We start from the raw sequence: 26,761 nt of genomic DNA, 5'->3' as shown, positions 1-26,761 counted from the left end.
CCACAAAAATTGGGAAAATAACCCAAACATATAAAGCAGACAGATGGAAATCTTCATCATGCCACTGTGGCAGCATAGGAGAAAATAATGTTAAAAATATGATAGGAGTAAGGGGACAATTATAATTCAAGAAGCATTTTAAGGTAGATGCTGAGCTGATATAATTTAGTACACCTTCCAGTGATGTCAGGGGTGTGTGGCATATGCAAATGAGTTAATGAGTTCTGGCATCTCTTTTTCTACAAAATAACCCCTGGCTTCTAGCATACAATTTTTGCCCAAAAACCAGAGCATCACCCCAACAACCTGACATCACTTCCAGGTCACACTGAAGTCATGTAGGCATGTTGCTAAAATGTTGGGTGTTCCTCCCTTTTGGGGGGGAGGGTAAGACTCCCTTGCAGCCAGCTGATTAGCAGTGAAGAGAGATGGGGCATGGCAGCAGGAAATCTCTGCTCCCACGGGGTGGGTGGGGGGTCTGGCAACCCTAGTTTATCTCCATGATGCAAAAAATCTTCGCCATTTACTGTCTGGTGATCCAGATGCTGTTAAAAGTCACCTACTATTGGGTCAGTTGGCAACATTGGCCCATAAGGGAAGACAACCAATTTTTCCAGGGAAATTTCTCTAGACTACTAAATATTGTGATTCGACAGACCTTTAGTGAGAGCAAAACCCATCCACATCTTCCCTAGGAAGGTACAAAGATACACCACCCAACACTGTGCAGCTGCCTATAATAATGTTAAAAGAAGGAACAAGATCTCATGTGGTGAAGAAATGGATCACAGTTATGTTGCCTAACTAGCACAATAATGAACTCTGTCATAGTTGTATCCAGGACAGTCTTAAACACAGTGCTTCCAAAACTGTTACAGAAAGAAATTTTACACTTCTAAAATAGTTTTAAAAACATTTTCTGATTCACAACTTCAATGTGGTAATAGCTAATTTATAGACATTAATAGGCAACCACCCACATGTCCCCTATTATTTCCTGTCAAAACCTGGAAGCAATATAATGTGTTTTAATGGCTCCTAGGCAACCACTTCCATATTCTCCTTTTTCTTCCTCCACCCTTTCATGATTAAAGTATCAGAGGGATGTTGGTACAAAGCTGGCTGTAGGTTAGTGATGGTGGAAGCAAGAGCAATGTTACCTATCCAGTTCTCCTAGTGAATATTCAAGGAATTGTTAGGTCTAAGTGAACCTGCAAAGATTATTGTTTAGTTGCAGGGAACTTCCAAGTTAACTGTTCAGCAGCAGGGAGTAGTTACAGTAGTTACCTATTTATTGCCATAATGCAGGACTGGATTTACATCAAAAAGGATATTATAGCATTGGAGAAAGTCCAGAGAAGGGCAACTAGAATGATTAAAGGGCTGGAGCACTTTCCCTATGAAGAAAGGTTGAAACGCTTGGGACTCTTTAGCTTGGAGAAACGTCGACTGCGGGGTGACATGATAGAGGTTTACAAGATAATGCATGGGATGGAAAGAGTAGAGAAAGAAGTACTTTTCTCCCTTTCTCACAATACAAGAACTCGTGGGCATTCGATGAAATTGCTGAGCAGGCAGGTTAAAACGGATAAAAGGAAGTACTTCTTCACCCAAAGGGTGATTAACATGTGGAATTCACTGCCACAGGAGGTGGTGGCGGCCACAAGCATAGCCACCTTCAAGAGGGGTTTAGATAAAAATATGGAGCAGAGGTCCATCAGTGGCTATTAGCCACAGTGTGTGTGTATATATAAAAATTTTTGCCACTGTGTGAAACAGAGTGTTGGACTGGATGGGCCATTGGCCTGATCCAACATGGCTTCTCTTATGTTCTTATGTACATGTTTTTTGAGGGGAGGCAAAATTTAAAAATGATGCCCCCTTTTGGGCCATTCTATATTATGGTCCCATAGAATACAATGGACTCCATACCTAATTTGCCGCCCCCCCCCTCCGTTGGCACCCGGAGCAAGCAACCCCCTCTGCCCCCCCCCAAAAAAAGATCCAGCCCTGCCATAATGATACATACTGATGTACACTGACTCTGATAAGGGAATTTTACTAGTACTCTTAGCACTTGAACTGGAAGGTATATATTGGCAATATTACTGTTTCCAATATATGTAATTGCTGCTGCTGACATAAGGCCAGATACATTTGTGGCTCCCCACCAATTTTTTTTTTGTGGGGGGGGGGAGATAATTCATTTTCAGATTGAAACATACCATTTTGGGTGTGTCCTGTATTAAGTGTGTATTGCCTTACAAGTGTAACAGGGACTTGTTGTATGTTGTAACTCGTACTATTTGACTAAAGAAGGCCTTTGAAAGTCAAAACACTTCAGGGCATTTATGGTTCCTTTTTGTTCATTTGTCATTTTCATAATTTTATGAGGAGTCATTTGGCCCCCTACAAGGTTTTATATGTTTTTGTAATAAAACACATGTACTTTTGTCTTTAACTATTGCTGTTTTTAACTTTTGGCATCTTACTAGTAGTCTAAACTTCCTTCTTGGTGACCCTATAAATTAATGACCTCTTAACTTCCTATCATTAACAGCATTGCTCAGGTCTTCCAAACCGAGGGCCACAGCCTTTTTACTGAGTCAATCCATCTCATACTGAATCTTCCTCTTTCCCTGCCATCTTCAACTTTTCTTAGTATTACTGTCTTTTTCAATGACTCTTGTCTTCTCATAATGTAACCAAAGTACAATAGCCTCAGTTTAATCATTTTAGCTTCCAAGGAGAGTTCAGGCTTCATATGATCAGCAACTCACTTATTTGTCTTTTGGGCAGTTCATGGCATCCATAAAATACAACATTTCAAATGAATCGACTTTCTTCCTGTCAGCTTTCTTCATTGTCCAACTTTGACACACATACATGGTAATGGGGAATAGTACAGCATGAATTAACTTGATCTTGGTCATCACCAGCCACACATTACTCCTAAGGATGTTTTCTAGTTCCTCCATGGCTACCCTTCCTAGTCTCAGTCTTTTTCTGATTTCTTGGTTACAACCTCCCTTTTGCTTGATGATGGATCCAAGGAATAGAATTTTTTAAACAATTTCATCGTCGACTTTAAAATTATATAGTTCTCCCATAGTCATTACTTTTGTTTTTTGGCATTTCAATTTTAAATTATTGATTTTAAGTCAGTAGTTTTCACTGCTGTTTATATTGTAAGCTGCCTTGAGATCCTGTTAGGTAGAAAGATGGCTAAAAATGTTTTAAATAACATAAATATGGTAATTTCATTGGGTCAGTGTGGTAGGAGGGGGTCCTATAGGTAATCTTCGTCTGTGGTCCATGGATGGTTCTCAGCAGTCCTGACGAGAACATGGCAGATTGCAATTTGAAAGAAAAATTATAAATACAGAAGGGATTTAGTTAATAAGAACCAGAACAATGACCATGTTTAGGTGTGCAGAAAACTAACTAGAGATCGGAAAGTAAGAAAAAGGCTGAAATACTATGCAAAGATTGCTTAAACCAGTAACTGCTTCCTCAAAACTGCAATAAACTAAAGGCATTTTGCACGGGATATTACGAAGCACCCTTCCAGAATCCACTGATACTGTTTGTGGCACTTTCCTAACGCCCATGCACGCTTCCTTAAGAGTAAGCATCAGAACTTCCTAGAAAACCAGCATAAACAGGAGTTATAAATCTATCCTGAGCACGTGATCTTGGAAGCAAATTCTGTTGACATTTATGAGCATTCGGAGGGGGAGGGAGATGTTTATGAGGTTTCAGAGGATTTGCGAATGGCATCGTTCCAATAGAATATCTATGAACCATTTCCTCCGGCACAATTAAATAGTAAGCAGATTAATTTAGAATGAAACTGTTCCTTGTTGGGGTACGAAACGGCTTCCGAGAAGGGCCATTAATCTTAACTGTTGTACGCCATGCACTGCCGTGAAGTTTTATGCAAAGCCCGTCGCCCCTGAAAGTTCTTTCCCCTGACGTCAGTAACCTTGGCCACGCCCCAGGAATGTTGGGCGGTGCTTAAGACAACGGTAGGGGAAAGAGGTGTGGCCAATGGGGAGAAGGGGGCGTGTCCCTGCCGCCGCGCGGAGGGCGCCAGTTGGGAGGCAGCTGCGGCCGGCGCTGGCCGAAAGGAAGGAGGTGCCAGCGGGTGCGCGCGCTGAGGGCTGGCTGGCCGTGCGAGAGGGGCTTGGTGAAGGCGGCAGCGGCGGCTGGACAGTGCAACGCGCGCGCGGAGGGGCGCCGATGGTGCGGCCTCATGTCTAAGACGCTGCGGAGGAAGCGGCACTGGCTGAGCAAGGTGCAGGAGTGCGCCGTGTCCTGGGGGGGCGGCGGTGGCTCCGGCCCGAATCCCGACTGGTTGCGGGGCGGCGCCGAGCGCGGCGAGTTCCCCTACCTCGGGGCCCGCCTGCCGACGCTGGCCGAACCCGGCGCTGGGACGAGCCCCGTGCTGCTCTCGGGGAAGCCCCCAAGCCCTGGCGACGTGCTGCTGGAGGTCAACGGCACCCCTGTCAGCGGCCTCACCCACCGAGACACCCTGGCCGTCATTCGCCACTTCAGGGAGCCCGTGCGCCTCAAGACCGTGCGGCCAGGTCAGTGGCTCCGTCCGCCTGGCTCAGCTAGCCTTCGAGGGTCGCTAAGGACGGGGGGGGGGGGGGCGTAGCCGGGAAGCAGAACAAGAGCGAGCGAGCGGGCTGCCTTCTTTCCCCCAGCCTTTTTCTTCCAGGAGAGGCCGGCCCTTAATTCTCTCTCCCCCACTCCACCCAGGCGCACCTGCCCCGTTTTGTGTCCCCCCCACCCCAAAGGTTCACCTCACTCATCTTTTTCTGTCGACCACTTCATTATTCTCCTTACTTTCCCCTCTTTTACCCCCCCCCCGCGTCTTTCCTTTTACCCTTTCAGGGCAGCTTTTAAAAATCCCCCCCCCTCTTCTTCCTGGTGAAGTGCATCCAGTATTTTATCCTTCCTTTTATCTTGCAGTTTTCACTCTTTGTGTTGGCACCTCTGGGCTTACCAACCCCTTCTCTTGTTTCTGTCTTTTCCTTCTCTTGCAAGATAAGGCTATCTTTCTGTCCTATCTCTCAACCTTTAGGGCATGCACAGCCCTACCTGTGCCACATTACCTGTGTACTTTCTGGGAACTCGATCTCTGCCTACCTGATTTTCCTAGGTGTATTTGGCCTTGCTATTTTGCATTGTCCTCCATACATCTGCCTCTTACTGCTGTCTTTCTCACTAAGACAAACCTGACCCTGCCATTTTCTCTCTGTTCTCCCCCCATCAAGTGATACATCTGCTAAATCCTCTCCCTTGAGCAGACCTAGCTCTTCCTGTTTACTCCAGTAGCCTTACCTTCCGCTTCAGTGGTAGGATCATTATTCATACATTCCTGTTTATGTGCTTTAATATGTAGAAGGGCATTCTTTCTGGTAGCATAGGGTTCTTGCAGGGTTTGTATGCTGTTGTATACTAGAACAAACGTTCTAGTGGGGTCTGTTTCTTTGCACAATGTGAGAGTTGCTGTGGGCATTTCAGAGTATCTAGCTTTCTGTGCACTGTGTCATCTTTTGTCATTACCTTTATTATTAAACGCTGTCCTGGTCACAAATATTTATCTTTGCACATAGTTTAAGTGTTACTGGTTTGATTCTTTATTTGCCATACTGACAGTTTATGTTGACAGACAAATAATTACAGTAGTTTAAGTATCACTTGCAATTTGTAGGTTTGTCATACATTAAATGTTTTAAAGTGCTCCTAAACAGATCTACTCAAGCCTAATCAGTGGGGCTTACTCCAAGGAAAGTGTTCTTAGCATTGTGCTGTCAGTGTTTCTTTGCCATTTTTTCCTGAAAGGTGGGGAGAGTTGCTTTTTTCTGCCTGTATTTTTTGTGGGAGTGGAGAGCTGTTGTAATTGTACTTCACGCCTGAGCAAACAGGTTCTCTCATGTATCTGTGGTGCATACCCTACAGCTCTTTTCAGTAGAACAGAGTAATGTTACACTATACTTCTAACCTTACATTTGCTTTCTAACATTACTGAAGTGATTTTTGTACAGTACTGCAATAACTTACTTGTGATTAAGCTCCTATTTTCAGCCATCCCTGTGGTATTCATAAGTCAGTGATTCCTCTGCAAAGCAAGTTGTTTGTATATGCATTGAGAGTGAGGTTTATAAAGCATCGAGGCTTGCTGAAAGCTAATGTTACTCTTGGGGAAGATTAGTGAATGAGCATTATTAAAAGCTATCATTTAGGCTAGTTGTCTGCTTGTTTAGGGGATTCAACACTTTCTTTGGATAAAATTAGAATTCCTACTGATCAGGAGAGATGCTAGGAGAGAGTCATCCTTCTTTTCCTTGGTCAGTCATCTGGTGAAGGTGATACTGTTAATTAACAAAGCAACAGCCTGACAAAACTGTTTAAAACATTTCATTACCTGAAGGTAAAGCTGAAGTCTATATGCCAGAGTTTGGCAGATTGGTTTTAGGACAGCCTCCATTGAGGTCTTCAGTATTTTCAGCTGTGTGACTTAAATCCCAAGGAACAGTATCTCACTATGTTCAAATGATGCCACACTAACCATTCTATAATCACCTAGTGTGGCAGTAAAATATATATTGTTCCGAAATACAGCACACTAAAGCATGTATGCCTGTACATTTATTTCCTTGTTAACACTAGTGTAAATGGAAGATTGTGTGTTTTGTTCACATTGAGTAATTCTAACAACCTTTTTCTTATTCACGATGCTTGCCTATCTTGCGAAGTGGATGAATTTGGATAGTGTTGATGCAGAGTATCACAGACTATAACAGTGTCTTTAAGGCATTAAGATAATTGTCTATTCATGTTAAATATTGTACTTCTTAGACTGTAATACTGAATTTGAGAATGTGCAACTGATTTTTCTTTCATCTAAGGTTGATGTGGGAAATGGGATTTTTCACTTAATTTTATAAGCTGTTACGCAGTCTGGTTTTTGTGTTTATGTATTTTCAGTTTGACACAGCAAATACAATAGCGACCTTGAAATAAGATGGCCTGTGGTAGTTATTTTCATGTCAGCAAAAATATATGTAGAATGATACATAAATATGTAAATAGTATGGTTTAGAGCACAATTCCTAGAGAAACTCATGGAAGTCATCACACTTTCTCTTCCAAGTGGCTTGCATAAGCTTTTGTTTAGTGCATATGTTGGCTTGTGGAAAGTTAGCTAATTTTTTTTAAATTTAGTTGTTATGTAGTAAATTGTCCCGGACTACACAGTTATGGCTTTCAGTACCAGAAAATACTTATGTTGATGCCAATAATACCCATTGCTAACATGAAGTAGAATAAACATTTATTATGAAATTATATAATTATCTTTGTGCGTAGCCTGGAACTAGTGCAAATGACTGCAGTGACTCATACGAGCTTCTTGAATTTCTGTCAACTTCATTTTTCTAATGGAAGTCTCATCTTGCCTTGATAGTGTTAATTTGTGTATATATAGGAGATATCAAATAATTGCATTAATTATTTAGCCTCCTCACCAGTATGCATTTCAAATGTCAAGTTATTGCTAAGCATTGCTACTTGCAATCATATAGTCTAATGATTTACAATTGTAAATTGCAAGCTAATTATAGCTGTTCCAGTACAGCACAATATGAATATTAAGCAGATAATTTTTCAACAAATTTAAACTATTGCATGATACAACTCAATTTTGGTAAAATCTCCCTTCTTTTAGTTTATATGTGGATCCACCTGTTACTGTCTGGTTACACCTTGAAACTAGTTTTCTGGTCTTCAGTCTTCTCTTCCCTCCCAAAGTCTTGTGATATGTGTGAATTTTTATAATTCATTTGTGTCATGCATATATAGCTTACTGATGTAAGTGCATGGCTACATATAGGAATGCTGGTTAGGTTGCTAGAAAATTAACTTGAAGTAAATTTCATGTTCCAAAGGAAGGACTACAATATGTGGTTTGGTTTTGCTACTTTGGCTAATGTGGTACAGAAGATACAGAATGCTACTGGTTTGGATGTGGGAGGCACATACTTAAGTCATGTCTTAAAGTTCATTAGGTCACTTGGGATGTCTAAATACCTCCTGCTACAACTTGCTTTGTATGATTGTGTTAAACTGAGAAAATGACTTGGGCTAGGTTGCAATATAACATGGAAAGAAGGACAAGGAGAGTAAACAATTTTTCTTGATCTGTAAGCTGTCTTATAAAATGCATCCTCCTGTGAAGAAGTTTCTAAGGACAGCTGACTAAGAGAAAAGCCTAAATGTGATGGCTATAGAGCCAGATGTTTAATAGACTGTCCCAATCACATAGGAAAAGGATGATAAAGTCCATTTTAACAAAATGGTTGTGTGTATGTTTTGCCACATCCCATTGTTTCTCAGCACCTTTCTTCCAGCTGAAGCCACGTGTAGTAACGAGTATGGCTGAGCGGGTTGGAAGCTCTGGGGGAACAGGCTGCAGGCTGGAGGTGGTTCTGTACACCCAAACACTCCTTCACTATTAAAAACAAATCTTAATCTATTCTTTCTGTGTGGTATGGATAGGTCTGTACATAGAGCCTGTTTGGTGTAGTGGCTAAGAGTGTGGACTCTAATATGGGAAAACTGTGTTTGATTCTCCACTCCTCCACATGCAGCTGCAGGTGTGACCTTGGGTCAGTCACAAGTTCTCTCAAGAGCAGTTCTTGAAACAGCTCTCTCAGCCCCAGATTCCTCGCAGGGTGTCTGCTGTGGGGAGGGGAAGGGAAGAGAGATTATAAACCATTCTGAGTGAAGGGCGGGGTATAAATCCAATCTCTTCTTTTTCTTTAAGTGAATATTAGCATATATATCTGCTGTCTTAATGTCTATGCAATGGTGGCTTCTGAACAGTAAATATTGTTTGTATCTGTAAATCAGAGCTAAAATCTGCTCAATGAGATTAGTTGTCTGTCTTCTCTTCTCTTGGTAAGAGCCCCGAAGCGCAGAGCGGTAAACTGCAGTACTTCAGTCCTAAGCTCTGCTCATGTAGCTGGCTCAAGGTTGACTCAGCCTTGCGTCCTTCCGAGGTTGGTAAAATGAGTACCCAGCTTGCTGGGAGGAAAGTGACTGGGGAAGGCAGTGGGAAACCACCTCGTAAAAAGTCTGCCGTGAAAACGTCATGATGCGATGTCACCCCGAGTTGGAAATGACTGGTGCTTGCACAGGGGACTACCTTTACCTTTATTTCTCTTTTCTTACTGCATTGTGAATATCGGCCAGTGCAGTGCTTGCAGGCAGGATAGTTTTGATCTGCCCACAGGACCATTCCCCCCCCCCCCCCCCTTTCCATGCTCCTTACCTTATGAGAGCCAGTGTGGTATAGTGGTTACTGTTGAACTAGATTCTGGGAGACCTAGATTCAATTACCCACTCTGCCATGCGAAGCTTGTGAGGTGGCCTGGGCCAGGTCACATTCTCAGCCTAACCTATATCACAAGGTACTTGTGAGGATAAAATGGAGAAGGGGAAAGCATTGTGAGCTGTTTTGCATCCCCAGTAGGGAGTAAAAATGAAGTATTGTGTTTTGAGTGTGAAGGAAAGGAAACCTTTTCAACCAAATGGAGTTCTATTCTCTAGGAATCTGGAAAGATGTAGATCTTGAATTTATCCAAATATGATAAACAGTACAAATTTTTAAAACCTACCTATATCAATTGTCTCCTGTTGGCATAGCTTGTTTCTGTTGCCTATCTGTTGGTATGACAGTTGAGCTTTACCAGTCAAAATTATGATTATATGTTAGACTACTCTATTTTTCTTCTGTGGAATCAATGTGTTCACAAGATTTTAACTTGGGTTTACTCTTCCATTGCTATCAATTAGGGGTTGTGAACCTTTTCTTAAATGAGAACTACTTGAGCTAATCTCATGCATACAGAGACACATGCTGCCAAGTTATGTTCTGTCATAGAAACAAAACATGGACTGTGGAGAGCATCAAAAACAAAACATGGACTGTGGAGAGCATCAGAAACAAAACTATCAGGTAGGCAGCACAGAGATAAACCCCAGTGGAAATCTTGTAGTGATGTTCTCCTGAGTCTTCTAGTGGATGGAAGAGCTACTTTGCAGTACCCAATGATCTGCAAGTAGCTCGCAAGCTACCTATTGGAGCCCCCTGTGTTGATGATTCTTGTTGGGAACTTGGAGAGCTGGATTTGGCCTCTTGTTTGTGTTCTTTCAGCTAAAGTAATGGTGGCAGTGGAGAAAAATGAAGGGCTGGCTGTTATTCCCTCCTTTTACTTTTTTATATATTCACAAAATTTGCATCCTGTATTTCTACCTTTATGAGGGTTGCCAAAACAGTGAACAACTTAAAACGTCGTAAAAATAACATTTAAAAACCATTAAAATCAAACTCCTAACACACATAATTAAAACAATTTTAAAAAAATACATACAAAACATTTTAAAAAGACTCGGGGGATCTTTGAGATGATAACACATTAAACATTGATGTCTTCACTCACTGGCAGAAGACAGAAACAGAAGGAGATAGTCAAATCTCCATAGAGATTCACACCCCATGACTTGCTCCAGGTACTGTCTGGATAGATGCACAAGAATGGCCTGAAAGGTTAACATTAGTGTTAAAGCAATATTTTCTACTTGGCTTGGAAGTGGAACCACTAGACTTTACTAGTTGGTAGAGAGAATCCAGATGACCAGTCATTTGAGAGAGACTTAGTGAAAGCAACAGGCTTTGGAGAATCGTTTCTCAGGGTATTTGCCTAATGAAGAGTTCTAGGGAGCTTATATTTGCTATCTTGTATTATTATTTTTGTCCTAATAAACATGTGTTTGAATATTGTTTTGGAATTTTCACATTTTGCTTGTAACTTGACAAAGTTAACTGCATTTTGCATTGACAGCTGCTTGAGAGGAAGGAGATGAGACATCAGACTCTGCGTTCTATCACTGTTGAGTGGCAGGGACTAGTGGTTTTTTTGCCTGGCATATTGTCTGGCAGGAACTGTTGGGCGGTGCAGTAAGATGCTGACATCTTGGCAAAAGAGTCATTTTAGGTTCACAACTGTTGGACTCTCCCTGTCTCTAGTCACTTACAAGGGTCAAATGAAGAATGACTGTGTGTGTAAAGTGTTTTAGGTCTCAACCACATTATGGTAACCCTGTACGGTTTTTAAGGCAACAGAAGAGCAGAGGTGATTTGTTGTTGCCTGCCTCCGCATAGGAACCCTGGACTTTTTTGGTGGCCTCCCATCCAAGTACTAACCTGCTTAGCTTTTGAGATCTGACAAGATTAGGCCAGCCTGAGCTATTGTTCAGGAAGGATGACTACTGTTTTATAAATAGGAACTTCTTACATTACGCATTCTACTAGAAATCAGGATTGTTTAGATTTGTTTTGTTTAGATTTGTTTTCATAAGGTAGATGACTGAAAAACTGAGAACTTGCCTCATTTCTTAGAAGAATTGTTTTCAAGAACACCTCAGTGGCTGTCTCTAGATTATGAACAACACCTTGGGCTTTTCCCTTATAGGAAGGAGAAGCAGCTCAGAATGTTACCTAGAGGGAGCAGTCTTGAGCAGATCCACTTGAAGGTTAGTCCCATGTTATTTAGAGGGGGCTTGTTCCTTGGAAAGAATCCTTAGAATCACAGCCATATGATGTCACTTTTTAAGACTGTCTCTAAAAGTAGCGTAAATAGGAGTCTGCATCTCAGCCCTAGAGCTCTGGTGTTAAGGGTTTCTTCTTCTTGTATGGCCTCAGTACAAACCACAACTGTGCACAGTGTGTATTCCTTTTACAGAGTCAGTCTTGATCACATCTGTTTTGACCTGCAGTCTGAATTATGGAAAGTGTATTACAGAATAAATTCTGGTGCTATAAGCAAAGGAAATAGAGAACAGCCATAATTAGTACTAGGGATGGGCATGAACCATGAAACTGGAGGTTCATGAAGGTTTGTGGCTCATGAATCACAAACCTCCACGAACCTTTCTATTTAACAAACTGATCTGAGGTTTGTGGTTCGTGATGTGGAGCAGCTTGCAAAAACCATTCAAAAGGTTCCCTTTAAATGGCTTTTGCAAGTGGTGGTGCAACTCACAAGGGAACTCAGAAGGCATTTAAATGTTTTCTGAGTTCACTTTTGAGTTGCATGGTGGCAGCGCAGCTTGTAATTTAAAGGAATTCCTTTAAATGGTTTTGCCTTCTCTAAGCTCCACCACCAGTGCCATCATGTCTGCCAGTATGAACCACACAAACTTTCCAAAGCCATCTGGGATGTTTGTTGGAAGTTCATGGGGGTGGAATGGCACAGAAGATTGTGAATTTTGGTTTTGTAATGTGCTTTGTGCTCATCCCTAATAAGCACTGTGTTTTGCATACACAATGTGTGTGAAGGAACTGCTAATAATGCCAAACCAACATCTGAGATGGCGTAGGAAGAAAGAGACCCACAAGGAAGTACTAGTAGAAGATAGAACTGCGAAAGCATGGAGAAGAGAGTTTAATCAAGTAGTACTGAGGTGGTGGTGACCAGCCTTTGAAAAAAAAAATATTTGCTGGGCTGAGTTATACTAGTGCTGGCTGTGTATGAGGGACCATGCAGAAAATAGTTGGTTGCAAACATTCAGAAGGCTGTAATAATACAACAGCTATTTTGCTATATGACCAGCACGCTACAGTGAATGAGTTTATGCATTCCCATCAAATCCTACAGCTGCATTTTTTTTCTTTAGAGCATTGCTGTGTGTAAAGGAATGGCAGTTATTGCTTTGAAGGTCTGATAGAAATGTGATTAAAATATTGAATTCATCATTAAATGAACACCTTACTTACACTTTCTGGAATTCTATGTCTCTGATAGTTCAGATGTTTCCTTGAAATGGTTTTCCACTTCTTGAAGAAATAATGGTTAGCATCCCTGATAGTATTCTTGAAAAACCAATTATTTTGAAAAGTTCAGTGGCTTAAATTAAGTAATTTTTTTGCTTTATCTGGATCCTCTGTACTGTATTGATACAGTTATTATACCACTGCAACCTTCGTAGTAAATTTGAATCTTGCATATAATTGCTTTTCCTTTCAGATGTCTGACTAACAAACTGTTTAGCATTTTTAGCATTTTTCTGTTACATTTGAAAGGCATCTATTTCTGTGGAAACTAATGCTGGCTCGCCTCTGTATTTTTGTACCTTGACAGTATAGAAAGTCCTTTTAAATTGTATCTTAGCTTTCATTTGTAACATCTGTATCTTATTGTAAATGCAAAATGCTGTGCTATTTGTTAAGTCCTGTAAATAGTTGGGGGAAATAGTGTGGGTTTTTTCCCCTGAGGAAAAAAGAAAAAAAAATGGAGAGGTGGATATGCAATATTTACTATCATATTAAACCAGACTGTACTGTTAATGTAAAATGACATTGTGCATAGCTTATAAAATTGCACTATTTAGTATATTTATGTAATTTAAAAGTAATAAATGACTTTGTTTCTAAAGCAAAATCAATACCAGAGGGAAAGCTTCCTCTTGAGTTACCATCTTCCTAGCTTTAGCTATGCTGCACTATGCTACCTTATCATGTGTATTTTATTTTTGCTAAAAACAGAAAACACAAATTTTATAGTAAATAAAAGTACATTTGTACTGAACAAAAGGGGCCTCATATAGTCTGAACAGGACAGCAGCATTAGTGGTCAGTGTGGATGCGATTATAAGTCAAAACTTGGTTTAAGCTTAGTATATTCTGTGTAACTTCTCACTGTCTTTCATTTGGGCATCCATTCCTTTCATTTCTTTGTTGCATTTTCTGCATTTGGCATGTATACCTGCTTCACCTTCCAGAAAGAAGAACTTCATGAAATATTCCATGTTAGGTCTCTTATGGTCTGCTGTCATAGTTCTCTTGCGATTGATATGGCTAACCCAAGGCCATTCCAGCAGCTGCAAGTGGAGGAGTGGGGAATCAAACCCGGTTTTCCCAGTCCACACACTTAACCACTACACCAAAGTCTACACACTTAACCACTACACCAAACTGGCTCTGGAACCACATAAAAGCCTCCGGAACTACATAAAAGCCTCTGGAATTACATAGAATTAAGTTCCTAACTGATAAACTATTTGTACTGATTTATAAAACTTAAACATTATGAATGTATTGTCTCATGCTATAAAATTAGAAATTTTAATTGATTTTCTATTAATTAATTGGAGCATAATAATAATAATAACTTTTTATTTATATTCCGCCCTCCCTGCCGAGGCAGGTTCAGGGCGGTTCACAACATATAAATACAATACACAGAAAAATCATAATACACAATAATTACAATTAGATAAAACCATCATTAAATTAACTTATATTAAAAATTAACATTATGGTGCTATAACGCAGATCTTCTATAAAATTCAGTGGCTAATGTGACTTAATTAAACCTGTCTTTCAGATGAGTTTTGATTTAGAAAATACTTCCTAATATTTTCAGAAAATTATTTTTATCCCATTTAGGTGGGATGGGAACAACCCCTCCCCCCCAAAAAAAGTTTATATATAGTAGGAGGGACTAACATTCAGTTATTTAGAAAAGAATTTGTACTGTTATTTTAGGTGAAAAATTAGCAAAGGCAGAGGTAACTTTCTTTTCAGTGGTGCTGGTTCTTCCCCAAATGTTTCAGATAATTATGTCTTTCTGCTCTGCTCTGTTCTGTCACATTTGTCTGGTCCTGTGCAGATAACAAATTTTAAATGGTAACATCATTATTTGCTTTTTATTTATGGTGCTTTTCTTTATGGTGTTGAGGTGGTTTAATTTTTTTTTCTTTGTATAGTGATTTGCAGAAGAGGGTTCTTGTATATTGAATCAAATTACTCTTTAAAGATCAGGAACTATTTTTATTTACTTGAGACTTGCAGGCAGTGTTTTGCCTGGTGAATGTCACAAGTGCACAATCCATCATTGAACCATTGCAAAATCTCCCTTCCACCCTCACTGTTGCACACAGCCCTGCTCACCTGTCTCTTTTTTCTCCATCCTCCTATCCTGCCCTGATTTGTATATTGGCTGCAGCAGTATTCTGTGCCGCCATCCTCCTCAAAATAATGTCTTGAGCAGGAGAGCTGTGCAGAGTTCTTATTGTGGAAGAATGCCTTTATCGTACAGTCTGGGAGGGCAGAATGAATGGGAGAGAGCAATGCAACAACATCTAGCACCACCAAGTTAAAAACCAAGGTTTGCTTCCTTCCTTCATGGTGTCAGTTCCTGCACAGTCCTCAATAATCAGGCCTCTCACTGAGATTCAGAAAAGGTTTATAAAAAAAATGACAGGTATGACTGTCAGATCTGGCAATACCTGGCAGAGCCAGATCTACAGTATGTCACAGAAGTGCGTATACCCCCTCACATTTTGTAAATATTTAAGTATATCTTTTCATGTGACAATACTGAAGAAATGACACGTGGCTACAATGTCAAGTAGTGAGTCTACAGCTTGTATAGCAGTGTAAATGTGTTGTCCTCTCAAAATTACACAACACACAGCCATTAATGTCTAAACTGCTGGCAACAAAAGAGAGTACACCCCTAAGTGATGTCCAAATGGGGCCCAGAGTGTCAATATTTTGTGTGGCCACCATTATTTTCCAGCACTGCCTTTAACCCCCTTGGGCATAGAGTTCACCAGAGCTTCACAGGTTGCCACTGGAGTCCTCTTCCACTCCTCCATGACGACGTCACATAATTGGTGAATGTTAGAGACCTTGCGCACCTCCACTTTTCGTTTCAGGATGCCCCACAGATGCTCAGTAGGGTTTAGGTCTGGAGACATGCTTGGCCAGTCCATCACTTTTACCCTCAGCTTCTTTAGCAAGGCAGTGGTCGTTTTGGAGGTGTGTTTGGGGTCATTATCATGTTGGAATACTGCCCTGCAGCCCAGTCTCTGAAGGGAGGGGATCATGCTCTGCTTCAGTATGTCACAGTACATGTTGGCATTCATGGTTCCATCAATAAACTGTAGCTCCCCAGTGCCGGCAGTATTGCCTTTGTATTCCTCACCTGGTTGCCACCACACACGCTTGACACCATCTGAACCAAATAAGTTTATCTTGGTCTCATCAGACCACAGGACATGGTTCCAGAAATCCATGTCCTTAGTCTGCTTGTCTGCAGCAAACCATTTGAGGGCTTTCTTGTGCATCATCTTGAGAAGAGGCTTCCTTCTGGGATGACAGCCCTGCAGACCAATTTGATGCAACGTGCGACGTATGGTCTGAGCACTGACAGGCTGACCCCCCACCACTTCACCCTCTGTAGCAATGCTGGCAACACTCATACGTCTATTTCCCAAAGCCAACCTCTGGATATGATGCTGAGCACGGGCACTCAACTTCTTTGGTCGACCATGGCGAGGCCTGTTCTGAGTGGAACCTGTCCTGTTAAACTACTGTATGGTCTTGGCCACCATGCTGCAGCTCAGTTTCTGGGTCTTGGCAATCTTCTTATAGCCTAGGCCATCTTTATGTAGAACAACAATTCGTTTTTTCAGATCCTCAGAGTTCATTGCCATGAGGTGCCATGTGGAACTTCCAGTGACCAGTATAAGGGAGTGAAAGCGATAACCTGCTTCCCCTTCACACCAGATACCTTGTAGCACCAACGAGTCACATGACACCAGGGAGGGAAAACGGCTACTTGGGTCATCACTTAGGGGTGTACTCACTTTTGTTGCCAGCAGTTTAAACAGTTTAATGGCTCTGTGTTGCGTAATTTTGAGAGGACAACACATTTACACTGCTATACAAGCTGTAGACTCACTACTTTACACTGTAGTCAAGTGTCATTTCTTCAGTGTTGTCACATGAAAAGATATACTTGAATATTTACAAAATGTGAGGGGTTGTACTCCTGTATATACCCTCTTTTTGGGCCATTAGTAGCCTACCCAAAGTCAGAGCAAAAAACCCATGCAAAGCAACAAATGCAGTTTCTCACCCCCCTGCCCCCCATATGCCAGCAGGTGCCAAGACAGTCTCTGGTGAGAGATAACTTGTCCTTGAGTTCTAGACACAGGCCTCCCTCCCAGAGCAGAATGTGTACTTCATGTATTACAGTCAAAAGTGAAAGCAAGCTACCAAAAGCAACCCTGCACCTCCCCCAACATTCCCATCACAGTTACAAAGAATACAGTGGTTATAGAAGACATCTAGGACCTGGGCCTCAGCAATTACATGACATGGCAAGCCCCATGACATCCTGCTCCCCTTAAGATCCACCCTCCCCCCCCCCCCGATTTGTCTGGGTGCTTTTTATGAAATTGTCAAATTGAGCATGGTCTGTTGCCATCATGCCATTTCATCCATTCATTATGGGAGGGGGAAAAGTATAGCCACTTGATTAAATAATACGGAGTTCCATGCTTAAATTCAGAGTCCAGAATTTCTTCAACTTCGTGGTGAGCTTGATTCCCCACTGTCACTGGATCTGGAGCTGAGGGTCTGGGATATCAGGAACTGCCTCCAGGGTCTCTTTTGAGTAAGCCAGAATGAAAGATGTCATGGACATTACAAAGAGTCTTAGGCAAGTCCAGTTCCACAGTTACTTCATTAATTACACACTTTATGCAAAAAGGACCCAGATATTTGTAGCTCAGTAACCCAGGCAAGTTTTTTTGTAGACACAAACAGTGTCTCCCACCTTCAAGTCCCACACTGGGGCATGGGTTTTGTCATAAAACTGAAACTGGCTGAGTTTGGCACATTTAAGGTTGTCTTGGATGACCCCCCAAGACTTGGTAAGATTAGTCCACTATGCAGAGAAATCTACGGGGACTGAAGGGGCCCCACCCAGCAGGGTTGGGAAAGGTTTCCCCTTGTATCCATTAACCACCTGGAAAGGGATTACTTGGGTGGAGCTATGTACACTGTTATTGCATCCATATTCCACAAAGGGTGGGAGCTCCACCCAGTTGTCCTGCTGAAAGTTAATGAAGCAGCACAGGTATTGTTCTGGAAGCTGATTAAGGCGTTCCAATTGGCCATCAGTTCTGGGATGATAGCCTGAACTGACCTCTTGCTCAGTCCTAGTCAGTTTGCAGAATGCCTTCCAAAAGGTGGCAGTGAACTGCAGCCCCCGTCCATGATCACCTTGTCTGGGAAAGAATGGAGCCGCACTACATGTTGGAGAAGCAGCTGGGCTAGCCGCTTGGCTGAGGAGAGCTGGAAATTCAGCATAAAATAGGCCTGCTTAGAAAAGGTGTTTGGAGAGTTATGTCATCAAGAGTCCTGGGGGGGGCGGTCCATACAGTCCTTGAATGCCCCATCTCATGTCTCACCTAAACTTAATGCTCCCCATAAAGGCAAAAAAGAATTATTGCATCTCCTGCTCAGTGGTGCGTTCTGCATATTGTAACCACAGTTCCTAGAATGTTTTTTGGGGGGTGGGCGGTATGAAAAGACATTTCAGGTATTTGACTTCTTCTTGACTGCCTCACATCACCACCTCTTTTACTCCATGTCAGCAGGGCAAATAAATTGTGGAGGGACTGAATTGTTGTGTCTTGGGTTATCTGTCAAACTAGGGTAGTGTTTAGCAGCTGTAAGATTTGCTTTTTTACAGGCAGGATTTTCAGGCAGCTGATGTTCATGCTTGAGAGTGAAACAACTGTGAACTTCATAAGCCCCTCTAGTTCCTGCCCAGTGTATGCTGTGGTTCTTGGAAACGTTTTGTAATTTAGGAGAACGTAAATAGGGGATTAGGGGTATGCAGCAAAACATCCCTAGTATTTTTCTGATCGGGATCTATTAGAGTGGGAAAACAACGGTATCCTTGGGTTCTAGGGAATAATGGAGCTGAAAAATATGAGACACCCCCCCCCCACACACACACACAATGGGCCCAAATATTTTGATCCATTTTTCCCTGGTTTTCACGTATTTTTATGGGGAATCTTTCCAGGGGGCTAGGGAATGTTTTTAAAGGTACTGGCACCCAAACTGTTGGGAAACTGCTGGTGCTTGTTCTTCAAGTAACCCCCAAATTTCAAGTCAGTTGAAACAAAGGGTCTAATTGTATGGAGCCCTGCCATCCTCCATTGTTTCCATTGGAGGTGGAAAACTGCAAAAAATGTAAAAACTGGAGAATCTCCCCCGTAGGAAGGCAATTACAAGTTATCACTAAGCACAACTGTGACGGAAAGCAATGGGTTAAGCATAAGCTGAAGACGCACAGGGCTGCGTCAGGTGACCTGAGGGTGGGGGCAAAGTGCTGAGAGCTCTCAGGGAGGGAAAAGAAGTTGAGTGAGAGAAACTGCTGAGGCAGGGGTCAGTCAGTTGGAGTCTGACAGAGTGGAGGCCTGTCAGAGAAGTCTGTCAGTGGGGACCTGACAGAGACTGAGAGGGTCAGTTAGTGCCGGCCAGAAGGGCTAAGAGGGCAGTTGATCCTGTGAAGAAGCTGGAGACGGAGACGGGGAAGTCTTCCAGAGACTGCCAGCTGGACAAAACCAGCCAAGAGGGCTGTGTGTGTGTGAGTCAGTTAAGACCAGAATGGTCACAGACACCGGGAAACTACTCTAAAGATCTAGTGAGGAGGCTGATGGAGTGGATGTGGGTCTGAGACACCAAGAAGGGCTGAGAGGAGAGACTCCAGTCGAGGGGTGAGACTAGACACATCAATCCCAAGAGGCCAGACCTTGGCTAGAGGTGGAGAGTGAGTTAAAGGGAATGGTGAACTGTGTAACTGTGAGAGATCCAAGAAAGTAAAAGTGACTGTAAGCTTGAAACAACTGAACAAAGAATAAGCCTGTGTAAATATCTCCCATATCCCCAGTTAAGACTTTTTGTTACAATAAATCTGTGGTTTAAGTTAAAGTTCTCGTGAGCCTATATATTTTGTGGGAAGAATAAACAAAGCTGCTGGGGTCCCATCAACAGAACAAGTAAAAATACCCCGAAGAGACGAAAATATAGAGATCCAGTGAGGCCGTGAGGTGGGCGCTGCTATAACAACCTATGCAAACTCCAAGAACCTGAAATTCTGAGAATGTGAAACATTGTAAGAATTTCAATGTAAAATGCAAGAATCCACACACAAAAACCATGACCCCAACACAGACCAACTCCAGCAAAGAACCAACTTTTAAGAAACATCAAAAACACGAAACTGAAAGCATTTTATCTATGCAGTCTGGTAAGCTGATACCAAACTCCAGGAGATACTGAAACACATGGGCGCGGGTGGGGGCAGTTCTGGGAGCCTGCAAATGCTGACTTATATTATTCTTGGTTAATCCTGAATGTTTCTGGGATTTGGGGGATTCTGAAATTGTGGTTCCATAAAATCCTAAACTACAGAAAAATCCCCTTCAAGCATGTTGGGTTTGGAACCCTAATCTTTCAGAAAAAAATTGCTACCACTAGGGGGAAAAAAAAACTTTTTTATGTCCCTTTCTGGTGCTTTTAGTCCCCAGGAAGATTCCGGAGTAGGTGTGTGAGAGACAGAGATGGAAGAGTAGTGCTGAGTTGTTCTTTCTCCCATCCTTCTGTTTCTTAGTTAGTGCTGCCCATCAGCACTTGGCTGGATTCTGGTTGTATAACAGAGTAGCTGGGTGACATTCTCAAAAACAGTCAAGTTACAAAAGATCAGTTAAAAAAAAGATCTTTAGCCATAAATTTTATAAATTAAATAAATAAATGTTTTATTTATACCCCGCCTATCCCGCCCTCCCCGCCGAGGCAGACTAAACACAAATAATTGAGAATACATGGCAAAGAGATAACTATAGGCAGAAAACTAGGCAAAATAAAGGTGTAATGATAGTGATACTTGTATTTATAGTCCCCTCTGTGTTCGTCACCTTTGAAATGGGCGCAAGAAAATAGAAGCTTGACAAGGATTGTCCCTAAGTCTTGGCACAGGTTTTCCTTCGTGGTGCAAAAGCTGCTCTGACACGAATCTCCCTGTGGTTTCATATGTGAATCCCTGTTTCTTATTCCAACGCACATAAAGACCATATTGTTGTCTACACAAAACAGAAAATCTTCATTGGTATCCCCAGAGTTCCGGAATGCCATCCCCTATAAATCTATCTTGCTCAAACATCATTGTGATTCTGGATAAAACAGGAAATGTATAGAAGCAGGGTTGTATGAAAAGCAGTGTTTTGGGGTCCTGTTTAATATTGCGTTTGCTATACTCTTGATGGTATGTTCTGTAGTTTTATTCTGTCTTGTTATGTCACTTTTCAATATTGAAAATTGACCTAGATGTTTTATAAGTTTCTATTCTTCCAGAGGCCTGTTCTGAAGTATCTGTTTCCCTACCCCACTTATGTGTGGTGCCTTTTTGGCACCAGGGACCGGTTTCCTGGAAGACAATTTTTTCAGGGTCGGGGTGGGTGGGCGGAGAAACTCTGAGGTTTTTGCCACCCCCACCCATGCCCCCCTCCCATGGGGGTCTGTAAAGGGGGGGAGCCTGGGACTGCCTCCTTGCTAGGTGGTGAGGAGCAGAAACAGCTGATCTGCCTCCTCCCATTTAAAGACCCCCACCAATCAGGCATGGGTCTTTAAATGAGGGGTAGGGGAAGGGCATTACCACACTGTTCCTTCTGCCAGCCCAGGACTGGGCAGATGAAAGAAGCGATGTGGCCGTCAAGGGGAATTCTGGAATGTCATCCCCTATAAATCTATCTTGCTAAAACATTATTGTGATTCTGGATAAAACAGGAAATGTATAGAAGCAGGGTTGCAAGGGGAGGCAGTTTCTGTCCTCCCAGCTCACAGGCAGGCGAAAGGGTTGGTAGGGCTGCTCTGACTCACTCCAAAGCTGCCTCCCATGCAGGGAGGCAGCTTCAGAGCAAGACCGAGCTGCCTCTTTCATCCGTCCAGGTCCCAGGTGGGAGAAAGGAGTAGTGGGGCTGATTTGCCTCACTCGGAGGCTGCCTCCTCTGCGAGGGGAGCCAGCTTTGGAACAAGGCCAACTGCCTCTTTCATCTGCCCAAGTCCCGGGGGGGGGGGGCGAAAGGGGCAATTCAGCCGTGTTACTAACAGTCCACAGACCGGTACTCGTCTATGGCACAGAGGCTGGGGACCTCTGTCTTAGAGGCTACAGACCCAATTGTGAAAATTGGTGAAATCTGTCTGGGTGCATATTTAATTTTTTTGACAAAAAACTTCCTTAGTAAACTTTTTGCTAAATGGGGTTGCAGAATGTAGCCTGTGGAAGAGTAGGGTGCTTTGCAATTAAGCTCGCTACTTCCATCTCACTTTGCTCTATTACTGTTCATTTTTCTAATTTACAGCATTGTACTAGAATGTCTAGTAGTTACTTGTTACAAGGTTCACTACTCTGAAGCGAATAAGGGTTTTACTTTTTCTCACTGTATGAAAAAAACCCATGAAAGCTTACAGGGAGATAAAATTTGAACCACAGTACAATATGAAGCATACCAGGACAGTATCAACAGGCAACAAGCCAGCAACATGATGATGATGATAATGATGATGATTTCCAGAATCCTGATATAAAAATCTTACAAATTCAGCAAAACCACAAAGTATGCAGGCTGAAATAAACTCAATAATATTAAATATAATAACAGACATTGGAATCCTTGAACCCTAACTCATCATCACTAACCTAAGACAAAAAAGTTGGTTTTGATCATTCCTCCTGACCCTTAGGAAGAGAGTACCCAGCAGACTTCTTGGGAAAGGGAATTCCACTTATAACTGCAGTGACAAACAAATCAAAGCCTCAGCAGGTGACTGACATTAATTGGTAGGCTTGTGTTAGATTGTGAAGCCTTTCAGGTGATTGTCCCATTTATCTCAGCAAAAATGTGCTACAAAAAGATGCAGGATTCTGAAAAGACAGCATATAAATGTTCTATGTAAGTAACCAACACAACCTGGACTTGTTAGGCTTTGTAGTAAACCAAATATTAGAGAAAATAGCCAGTTTAGTTAAGGCTGTAGCAGTGTTTAGTCACTGCTCCAGAAGTTTGGATTAAATCAGTTTAAAGTATGGGATGTGTGTGATCCTCTGAGATATTATACCAGGTTTTTCTGTTTAGAAGTTTTGCATCCAGAAGGTGACTTGCCTTGATTTTCCTCTTGAAAAGCTGGTTTCTCTGAGTGGCAAGGATACAAGGAAGGCACTAGATCCAAGTAGGCAGCCGTGTTGGTCTGAAGTAGTAGAACAAAATAAGAGTCAATTGCACCTTTAAGACCAACTTAGTTGTATTTAGAATGTAAGCTTCCCTGCGCTTTAAGCACACTTCATCAGATGAGGAATCCGGCTCAGTGAGCAGAGCCACGCATAGCAAGTAGTCAATGGCTCAGAAGGTAAAATGGTACAGATTTAAGATTAAATGGCACTATTTTGCCATGTAGTTATAAAAGCAATTAAATGAAAAAGACCAATAAAATCATATATTTTAAGGCAGAGTGGGGCAATGATGCAAGCATATACACTGATTAAAAGCCCCAGTGGATAAGTTTTTAGCTCCTTTTCTGTAAGTTAGACCTTCCCTGCTCCCACTAATCTCTTTGCTTCCAGTGCTGGGACTTTATGTAAGCCCCCCCCCTTCCATTTTAGTGGATAGTTTGGTAGATTTTCTTGGCAGAGAATTTAGATTATTTTGACACAATTCTTTTTTTTTTTTGCTCAGAGTATACACAACATTGTGCAGAGCTGCCTCCCTCTTCCATGGCTTCAACTTGGGGGCAGAAGATTTCTTACCAACAGTTTCTCTGTCTCCTGTTCTTCATGTTGCCTAGAATAAATACTACCAGAGAAATGTAGCAGCACTCTGTTCTGTTGAAAAGCTCTCAAATCCAAGCAGGAAAAAAGGATCATTAAATCATTTCCTAAATAATTAAGTATGGTTTTCAAGCAAAAGTTTTAATTTTCATTCATATGTGCTATGGTAGTATTCCAACTTCTGTACACTCATTTTTTATATTCATATGGCGTCTTTGACCCATTTTGCCCTTATGTACAGTAACAAGCACCACTGCTGCCTAAATATGGAAAATAAAGCTCCCCAGAAATGATCCTTGACTTTGATATGTACTACATTAGTTTTTGTTGCCAGGCTTCCTTTGTTCTTTCCAGGATTCGTTACATTCATATTTCAAAGCCCCCTGGAATAACATGTCAGGGAATAAGATGCAGTTTTCAAAAACAGAGTCAAGTTGTGTATAATAGAATAAACTTATTTGCAAGATCACACATTACCCATCTTGTTTCTTGTGGCTATTTTAGATATTACTCTTTATTGGGTGCATTCAACAGACTTAGTAAGAGATGGTGAAAGGATTGTGTGTATGTTTGCTTGTTTGCCCTGACTATTTAAAAGGGTAGACTTGTTTGCTGGAATAAAATACAGTGTAGAATGCAACAACAGCTTACTGTTATATTTTGGGGTGATAATACTCACGAAAGTTGCTAATTGGCAGCAAGTTAACTCAGTATGGAAGAATAACAAGGACTATATGGGACTGTAATGTCTGAGTTGTTTCAAAATGAAGTGGCTCTAAAGGCTCTGAATCCAGAAGATAAACATACAAGCAAAATGAAATTGGGGAAAGGGTGGCATGCAGACATTGGGAGGGGTGAGCCCCAAAGTTTGCATGACATACTGGGTTTCCGTAGCAACCCATAATTGTGTGGTAAGGAAATGGAGAAGGAAGAAATTGAAGCTGGGACCAAAAGGGAGGAAGTACAGGATGGCTAGGAAAGTAAAGCCAACACTTTGCCATGGCGGAGGAGGGGAGGGGGGGAGATAGAAGCAGCAACTGGTGAAAGAATATTATTTGTTCCCCTCCATATCCTTGCAGATCTTGTAAATTGTATTTACCATGTTTCTAAATTCAGAATTTTTCTAGTTTTTGGTAGAACATCTTGTTCTTAGTAGTCAGTAGCTGCTTGTCATGGTTAAATGCAATTATTTGCTTCTAGTTTAGTGCATAGAAATTTTTTTATGGCCTAATTTGAGTATTCTGACATATATCCAAAGGCTTGGCTGCCACTTGACAGTGTTTTAAGGAGACTGCATTACTGTGAAACTAGAGCAACAAACGTGTAAATGCAAGCCTTTAATGTCTGCCCTAACGTATCTAACCACCCTAACTGGTTTTTAATAATTTTCTGGTATACAGTTGGGCTGGGATATATCAGTTGCCACAAGCAAAGTGTACTGGAGCCTTTGTTTTGAATAGCATACATTTAGACATCCTTTTATTTTTGAACTGATTTTATCCATAGAGTACAAAAATGAGCAGTGTAATCTTATGATCAAATTAAACTGGTTCACTGAGGATAGAATTGCAGCCAATTCCTTTCATTGGAGGATGGTCCATTAGGGCAAACATGGCCATAGCCCTCTCCTGTTTGTCTCTTTACTATCCTTAGCAGACAGTTGAAGTGGTAGCAGTTTGTCAGATGTATAGTTAGTCTGTTTTCTTTGTTTAACTTAGCACTGCAAGCAGCCCCTCCCTACAAAAGTATAAGTAGAGAAGCATCACCCACACACGCTTTTTAACCAAGCCTGTCTACACCAGCACATTGGGTAGGGGTCGCTGTCCGGAGGGCTTTCACTGTGCCTCTCATTGGTTAATGGATCTATAATGTAGAAGAAGAAGATGATATTGGATTTATATCCCGCCCTCCACTCCGAAGAGTCTCAGCGGCTCACAGTCTCCTTTACCTTCCTCCCCCACAACAGACACCCTGTGAGGTGGGTGGGGCTGGAGAGGGCTCTCACAGCAGCTGCCCTTTCAAGGACAACCTCTGCCAGAGCTATGGCTGACCCAAGGCCATGCCAGTATGTGCAAGTGGAGGAGTGGGAAATCAAACCTGGTTCTCCCAGATAAGAGTCCACACACTTAACCATTACACCAAACTGGCTCTCCTACAAGTACAAGAATCCATTGACCAGGCCTATAGACATCTCCCACAGCAGTCAGATCCAGTATTTGACTGAAATCCAGCCACCACTTCTACTTTGTATGCTGCCTATACTATTCAAACTAGAGAAAAATAACTGGCAAAAAACAACCTCTACTTCCCCCACCTGCAAATGCTGATCCCTGAACAGAGTTTCCACCCAAAAGGACTCCCAAGTTTCTTTTTACCTTTTGCCCAACCATGTAGTCGTTGTTGTGTTGAAAAGCAAGGGTAGGCAACTTCCCCATTCCAGTCCCACTGATAGTAACAAAACCTGATGGTATGAGATGCAAAGTCTACATTTTTGCCTTAGTGTTCTTGAAGGTAGTGAGTCATCTGTCCTTTATGGCCTTTCACCATTTATGGGAAAAGGTCTTTCCAGCTCTTACCCACTTGCTTGATGATGTCAGACAGATGGCAGTAGTACTTTAAGATGAAACTCTTCACCTTACAGAAGGGTAGATTTTGACATCTTTACATGCTGAATAAAAATAAGGATCGCTGCAGTCACTATTTGGTTCCATACATGATTCTGATCTACCTCATTGCAGCCTGAGGTTCAGCCCAGACTGAGAACTCAGCTCTAAAAAAGAGCTTCTTCAGCAAGGAATAGTTAACATTCTGAAAGAGGTGCAGAAGATACAGTTTATTTCAGGGGTGTCAGACACATTTTTTATGAGGGACGGATCCGACATAAATGAGACCTTGTCGGGCTGGGTCATGTATGTACCTGTCTAAGATTAGGTAGCAGAGATATAAACTTTATAAAGGACACAGACAAACACAATTAAAGATTTTTTTTTAATTTA

General features: G+C 41.9%; 1 protein-coding gene across 1 annotated transcript in view; it reads left to right on the top strand.

The window, feature by feature from the left end:
* The first annotated feature begins 4,099 nt into the window (after window positions 1-4,099).
* MAGI3 (membrane associated guanylate kinase, WW and PDZ domain containing 3) overlaps window positions 4,100-26,761 on the top strand; it is a 267,634-nt gene continuing 244,972 nt past the window's right edge. The window contains exon 1 of the mRNA XM_060231211.1: window positions 4,100-4,589. Coding sequence (XP_060087194.1) covers window positions 4,256-4,589 — 334 coding nt within the window. The 5' untranslated portion in view covers window positions 4,100-4,255. The remainder of the gene's footprint in view (window positions 4,590-26,761) is intronic.

This window comes from Heteronotia binoei, chromosome 2, assembly GCF_032191835.1.
Source record: "Heteronotia binoei isolate CCM8104 ecotype False Entrance Well chromosome 2, APGP_CSIRO_Hbin_v1, whole genome shotgun sequence".
NCBI classification, from domain to species: domain Eukaryota; kingdom Metazoa; phylum Chordata; class Lepidosauria; order Squamata; family Gekkonidae; genus Heteronotia; species Heteronotia binoei.
Note: the sequence above shows the minus strand (reverse complement) of the source record. Positions and strands in the feature narration are given on the sequence as shown.